At 39.3% G+C, this 7,893-nt stretch overlaps 1 protein-coding gene across 1 annotated transcript in view; it reads left to right on the top strand.

Moving 5' to 3' along the window:
- LUM (lumican) overlaps positions 1-7,560 on the top strand; it is a 57,260-nt gene extending 49,700 nt beyond the window's left edge. Inside the window, exon 3 of the mRNA XM_029601636.1 lies at positions 6,609-7,560. Within this exon, the coding sequence (XP_029457496.1) occupies positions 6,609-6,763 (155 nt within the window). The 3' untranslated portion in view covers positions 6,764-7,560. The remainder of the gene's footprint in view (positions 1-6,608) is intronic.
- Positions 7,561-7,893: the final 333 nt, after the last annotated feature.

Below are 7,893 nucleotides of genomic sequence, written 5' to 3' on the forward strand. Positions count from 1 at the left end.
CACTGTGAGATATTTTGGATAAAGACTTTTGGATTTTTTCCCCATTTTGTTCATATGGAGGCTTTTCCCACCCCTCTGTGCAACCTGATGAAGGAGATAGAGAGCTGTGAGCTGAACTGGAACATTTGGCCTCTCTCCCTGAGAGATCCATCAAGGTTGTGACATCAAACCTTGGGAGACTCCCAATCAGATCTCCATCTCATAGGGACCAGGACACAGGCTGTGGGCTTCAGACTGAACTATGGACTCATGTAAAATCTTTACATGGTATGGGGTCTCCCACTAGGATTCTTCCTCTATGGGGCTGTTGCACAGATGAGTAGGCAGTGGCAAGCTCTCTCCCAGAAGCTGGAGAGATGGACACCAGCACCGCAGCAGAAACACCGTGTAAATAGATCAACTGTACAGTTTCATTTATTGAATGTTTGAAGGACAGTGATTGACCTTTTGGAAATAATCAATAAATATGATTTAAACACCCAATCTGAGTACAGCCTATATGTCCTTAAAGAGAACACATTACCAGAAAGATACACACACACCACAGAAGGGACTCTCCATCACATGAGCTACAGAAGGTTTCATTTCCCCCACAGAATGAGCTCAGAAGGGGAAGGATGGCAAGAGCAGCCCCAACTAACAAATTCTTATATGGTCTTAGGGGAACCAACAACCCCCCGACAAAGGCTTACACATATATTAGTACATAAACATACATTTGTGCATATGTTGCGGGATAGAGAGACGCATATTTTATAATATGCAAGTTTAAAATAATATTATAGATCTATGCATGACCATATGTACTGGTTTGTGCCACTATGCTGAGTTGTTTGAATGTTATCATCCCTAGGTTTTCTCCCATTTTGTATCTATGGGCGACATACAGCCTATTCATAACATTTATTTATTTATTTATTATTTTTATATACCGACATTTGATCTGAGATATCACATTGGTTTGCATTTGGGTACTGTAGGTATTTCTCTATCCCCAGAGGGCTTATAATCTAAGTTTTGTACATGAGGCAATGGAGGGTAAAGTGACTTGCCCAAGGTCACAAAGGGCCTCATTTTCTAAAGTATCGCGGTGCGATCGCTGCCAGTTTCGCACCCAATAGCGCCACCATAGGAGGTGTAGCTATTGGCGCGAACACGGACGCGAAAAGGGCCTTACCTTTTCGTCGTCTGTGGCGACTTCGTGGAGTTGGCCCCGGTGATGCCCCGACTCCTCCTCTTCCGGGGCCGACTCCGCCCCCATTTTGGTATCGCATGCGAAAAGGGACCTTTTGTGTGCGAAACATCCCTTATCACGTGCTATATGTTTAGAAAATAAGGCCCAAAGAGCAACAGCGGGACTCGAACCCACTGCTCTAACCACTAGGCTATTCCTTCTCCTGGCTCCTCCTGGCTCCACCTTATTTTAGTTCTCTTTTAAAGATTTATTGTCCTATTCCTACATTACAGATCAGAATCTTTTAATGATTCCAACCTTTCTTCAGATTCGTCTTATGGAAAGTAGAGAGAGAATGTTTTATGTTACAGGGCCTAGTTTATGGGATTCACTACCAGAACCAGTAAAAAACATTCACACAATGATGACTTTTCATAATATGCTAAAAGATTAAAGGTCGATTTTAAAAGCCCTACGCATGCCAAAGCCGGGAGATTTGCGCATATCTTGGGCCGGAGTGCGCCACACAGATTTTAAGAAGAGGAGGGGCATGGGCGAGATATGGGAGGTCTGGGTCTATATTTATGCACAACAGAGTTGCCGGGGTCCCCTACTGCGTAACTATACTTCTGCTATGGAATTCATGTAAGTTTTAAAATAAAAAATCAGGGCTTGTCAGCGGGGTCAAAGAGTCGGGGCTAATAGGGTAAAAGAGAGGCTTGCTAGCTAGGGGAGTAGGAAGTCCTATCCTTTAACTGAGTAAACTGGGAACGAACTGGGGAAACGGGTATTTGTGTCAGCATGCATGCCTAGCAAAATCCCCCCACTTGGTAGAGGCGGCTAGTACATGAGCGCGTCCATATAAAATTGCATCACATGTATGCGCGTACTACTGATTTTATTTAACATATGCAAATATACTTGCATATGGCATAAAATAGCGACATCCATTGGCGCAAGCCGGCATATGTGCGTACATGCATGCCCACATGGCTGTTTAAAGGTTATCATCTTACTTTTTCCAGCAGGCTTTTTAATATTTGCCTTATTTATGTCTACCTTAATTTGAAATTTTTTATCAGAACATGTTATGGATTTCTGTTTTAATATTGCGCACCAGTTTTGTATATGTTTATTGACATTTTATTTGCTTAAATATGTATGTATACTTGTAACCCTCTTAGTATTGAGAATAAGTAAGCTACGAATTAACAAATATATAAATAATAAATACCATAAGTTAATTCAGTTTTATAATAGTTTATAAATAATGATTCAGTTAATCATTAGACATTCCTTTTTTTCTTTCTGATGTATATTTTGTTTCTGTGTGCATATTAATATGTACATTTTTGGAAAGTTCTTTGTTTTACATATCCTCATAATTATGAATCTAAAAACATTGAGATGCTACAGTGCGACTTCTTGCCATAACTCCTTGCAGGGGTCAAAGCACCAAATATTTATATATTTATTTTAAAATTCCTATATACCACCTATAGTGGAAGAACCATTCCATGTGGTTTATCTACTAGATAAATGAAGCTTGACCGACATGCCGCAAATGCGCAGTAGAGAGCAACTCTACCGCGCATGTGCGGGCAGCATGTCAGTCAGAGCTTGCCTGTAACAAAAATGGTGCAGCAAGGAGCAGTAGCAGTAGTGGCGGAGGCGGTGAGGAGCAGTGGCGGCGGCGGCAGCGTGCGCAGGGGAGGGAGGGACCTCTCCCGGAGATCTTCCATCTGTGCCATCCAAGGGGGTTGTGAATGAGCTGAGAGAGAGGGAGTGACTGAGGGGAGGGAGGAGGGAGTGACTGAGGGGAGGGGAGGGAGGAGAGAGTGACTGAGGGGAGGGGGGAGAGAGTGACTGAGGGGAGGGGGAGAAAGTGAGGGAGTGAGGGGAGGGGGAGAGAGTGAGGGGAGGGAGGAAAGAGTGAGGGGGAGGGGGAAGAGTGGGGGGTGGGAAGAGAGAATGAGGGGGGAGGGGGGGGGGGAAGAGTGGGAGGTGGGAGGTGGGAGGAGAGAGTGAGGGGAGAGGGGAGGGGAGGAGAGGGAGGGGAGGGGGAGGGAGACTAGAGGGGGAGGGAGAATGAGGGGGAGGGGGAGAATGAGGGGTAAGGAAATGGACTGAAAAAAATGTTAATGTAGTCCGTTACGGGCTTAACGTCTAGTACATACATAAATAAAGCTATAGTTTGCAGACAACAGTGACTAAAACATCATTTATTTTATTTATTTATTTTAATTTTTTTCTATACCGGCATTCGCGATAAATATCGCATCATGTCGGTTTACAATTAACAAGTGGATAGGGAACAAAAGGTAAAAAATAACATTGATCTAAGTAATACAAATAATAATAATAATAGTAGTAAAAAAACATTAAACAAGAGAAGGCTAAGGAATGCAGTTACAATAAAACAAGGGAGTAGTATAACTTGGATCAGAGAAAAGAAGCAGGGGTTTAAATAGAGAGAACATATATGCCAGTCAATGTGCTTGTAGCGTTTATGAATTGCCCTTATGAGGTAGGGATATTAATTACCATGATTAAGGTAAAGTCTGAGTGAATAGGTAATAATGGAATATGTTCAGTTTAGTTCAGGAAAGGCTTTCATGAAGAGCCACGTTTTAAGTCTTTTCCTAAATGTAGGAAGGCAGGGTTCCTGTCGCAAATCTGGTGGGATGGAATTCCACAGTGTTGGTCCTGCAGTGGAGAAAGCCCTGTCTCTGGCGGTTATGTGCCTCATGGATTTGGCGAGTGGTACTTGTAGGGTTTCTCTATAGGACTCTCTGATTGGTCTTTTGGACGTGAATTTTTTGAGAGGAATTTGAAGGTTGAGCTGAGAGTGTTGATGTATAGCTTTGTAAATAGTGGTTATGGACTTATATATGATTCTGTAGTGAATTGGCAGCCAGTGCAGGTCTTTGAGGATTGGTGATATGTGGTCTCTTCTCCGTGTGTTAGTTAATATTCTCGCAGCCGTGTTTTGGACCATCTGAAGGGGTTTGGTGTGAGATGATGGAAGACCTAATAGCAAAGAGTTGCAGTAATCTAGTTTAGCAAAAATTATTGATTGTAGAATAGTTCTGTAGTCATGAAAATGGAAGAGTGGTCTTATTCTTTTTAAGACTTGGATTTTATAGAAGCAGTCCTTAGTAGTTTGATTTATGAATGCTTTTAGGTTTAACCTGTTATCCATGATAGCTCCCAAGTTTCTTACTTGTGGAGTTTGTAAGTTGGGTGGAGGATTTGTGTCGATGTTACTGTTTTCAGATGAAATTAGGAGGAGTTCGCTTTTTGAAGAGTTTAGTATTAGATTAAGGTTTGAGAGGAGTCCATCAATTTTTTGAAGACAAGTTTCCCAGAATTCTAGGGTTTTGGTGTAGGATTCTGTGACGGGGATGACTATCTGGACGTCATCTGCATACAGAAAGTGTTTAAGGTTTAAGTTAGTTAGAAGTTGGCAAAGAGGGAGCAGGTAGATATTAAAGAGCGTTGGTGAAAGGGAGGAGCCCTGTGGAACTCCCGTAGATGAAGAGTAGTGTTGAGATTCTTTGTTGTGAATTTTGACTTTGTATTTTCTGTTCCCTAAGAACGATTTGAACCATGATAGTGCTGTTCCTGTTATTCCGATGTTTGCTAGTTGAATTAGTAGGGTGGAGTGGTTAACAGTATCAAAGGCAGCTGAGAGGTCCAGGAGGATCAGTAAGTAAGTGTGACCTTTATCCAGGCCCATGATGAGGTAGTCGGTCAGGGAAATTAGTAGTGATTCAGTACTTAAAGCTTTTCTGAAGCCATATTGAGATGGGAACAGAATTTTATGTTCTTCGAGGTAGTCTGAGAGTCTGGAATTAACTAATTTTTCCATTACCTTAGCTATGAAAGGGAGATTGGATATAGGATGGAAATTGGTAGGATCATTAGGATTTAAGTTGGGGTTTTTTAAGAGCGGTTTGATGGATGCAATTTTCAGGTCGTCCGGGTAGATTCCTTGTGCTAGAGAACAGTTAATAATGTCTGTCAGAGCATTGGAGATTGTGTCTGGTATTAGCAGGAGAAGTTTGGATGGGATGTGGTCTAAAGGGTGAGATGAAGGTTTCATTTTCTTCAGTGTAGAGAGTATCTCAGAAGTAGTGATGGGTTCGAAGGATTGTAGAGTAATGTCTTTGTTGTGGTGGAAGTATGTATTGGATGGCGTTGATGTGTTGGTTCTCAGCTGTGTTATAAGGTTGGAGATTTTGTTGCTAAAAAAGAGGGCCAGCTCCTCTGCTTTTTCTTGTGCTAGGTTGGCAGGGATGTCAGGAGTCGAGGTTTGCGTTAAGTTAGATACATAGGCAAAGAGGGCTTTGGAATCAAAGATAATATGGTGGATCTTCTGTGCAAAGAAGTCCCTTTTTGTTTTTAATGTAGCGCTTTTGTATTGGTGGAGTGCGAGTTTGTAAGCAGAGAGGGATGTCTGTGTTGGTGTTTTCCGCCATTTGCTTTCATAAAATATCATAAAATATCATAAAATTCATCATAAAATATCAGGATAATAAATAGGATAAAAATCAAAAGTATGACTATTGTATAAACATCTGATGATTCAACTCAAGGAAGGAGATTTTTTTTAAAAGGTGTATATGAACAGAGTATAGGGTTCACATGTTTTATTCCAAAAAGTGTAAAAAACTAAAACATATATTGACATAAAACCAAAAAGAGAACAAGGAATATGACCAAAAAGAAAGGAACAATTAAGTGATCAACAAATTGGTATTCTGAGGAATCTAACTGGTACTTCTCAGTTAGGATGGTGCTCCACCTCTAGTTTTCAAGAAAATGTTTTTTTTTTATTCTGATGTACTAATGAGTTTATCCCATAGATTATTTTATAACTATGTACAATTAGGTAAAGTCTGCACAAACCTTTTATGCGCAGACTATATCCCAAATTTTCGAAGATAATTTATGCACAGAAGTTCGCCTTGAAATATGCACGAACCAACCCACATACAGTTACACCTCCTCTAGCGAGAGCATATCCTGTGCAGTTAAGTGTATACTTATTAAAAACGAAGAGGATGCACACAAGACTAAACACTTCGCAAATTCCACACCCCGGAATGCCTCTTGCCAGTTTGAGTGAAACCCAGTTAAATGTGTAGTTTTACGTAAACTGATCCCCAGGCTCTTTTAGTACAGCCACTCATGTGCATAAAATTGGGTTTCATACATGCAAATGGCTTTGAAAATTCAGCCGTTTGTATCTCTGGAGAAAATGCTTAGTACATCTGCCTCTAAAATTCCTTTGCACAAAGAATGCATCATGTTGCTCTATACTGACTGTTACTTAATGTTATCTTCATAACTGATAATAATAACAAATGGCAAATGGCTATACTTAGATATATTATCAATGTATTTATTGCTTAAAACTTTTGTGTTACAGAGGTCAAAGTAAGCAGCTTTTGCAAAACTATTGGACCACTGGAATACTCAAGGATTAAACATCTGCGCCTGGATGGAAACAATATTACTCAGGCTGAAGTTCCACAGGAAATTCATACCTGTCTCCGCCAAGCAAGTGAAATAGACCTGGTGTGATGAGACTCTGCAGCTCTCAACTCTATAAATGAGCAACCTTTAGTTAAGATGCACTTAAAGGGTACCATCATGTTATGAAAAACAGTGTCGGTTCATTTTCACTCGGTTTAACTCTTCAAGTTTACTATCTAGTACAAATTGGGTGATCCTAAAAAATTATATTTTGTAAACATAGTTTATTTTTATTCCAAATTCTTGTGGATGCTCTTTGCTTCCTAAGAAGCAAATCCATAGTGTAAGGAAATGAAGTATATATCGAGCAACTTGACGGCCGTACTTTGAATTATACAGCTCCTTGTATCACCTAGATTTTTAATGCTTTGCAAGGGACACATGAAATAAAAATCTAATGAATATACAAGTATAAGGCAAAAATATTGTGGCTTAAACACACTTGTTTCAAATTCAGTTAAAGCACAGCATTACTACATTCTATTAGAGGTTGTTAAGTAAGTACTTATATTGTGTCCAGTCTTTTTTGTCTCTTTGTGAACAATTTTTTTAGCTCTTATACTGATGCCTCAGTTTTTCTCTGCTAATGTTCTCTCCTTCTGTAAGTCATATATACAAATATCCACTAATTACCTGCATGCTATGTTTAACCATTTTTAGAAAATAACCCATAACAAATCATATGGTTGTGCTCATACCCTTATGAAATGTTTAAACCTCGTATTACATGTCATGCTTCAAAATGGGTTCTGCTAAAAAAAAAAAAAAGAAAGAAATCTAAGCTAGCATATTAATTTGCAAAGTCTACTGTATGTTTATCCAAAAAAAATAAATTGTTTTCTGTATCTTGCAGCTTCAAAGTATTTTTTCAGCATACTATTTCATACCTGTTTGAAATGTCTGAGCCATCATTCAATCTATGCCTATTAACCTTTGGAATAGTTAGTGATGTCACTTGATTCCTTTTTTTTTTTTTTAATTCTTTATTTATAAATTTCCATTTTTACAAAGAAAAATTGAAAAACAATTTGTATCCAATTACAATAACAGTAATGAATTTTTATGGAAACATTGGATTTATAAATTCTTAAGAATGAAAAACAATAACAAGCAATAACAAGGTTTAATTTCCTAGTTTTCTGAAAGACCTGAAATATAAGCAAGTGTGAGCTACAGCT

Source organism: Rhinatrema bivittatum, chromosome 4 (assembly GCF_901001135.1).
Source record: "Rhinatrema bivittatum chromosome 4, aRhiBiv1.1, whole genome shotgun sequence".
Taxonomy (NCBI): Eukaryota; Metazoa; Chordata; class Amphibia; order Gymnophiona; family Rhinatrematidae; genus Rhinatrema; species Rhinatrema bivittatum.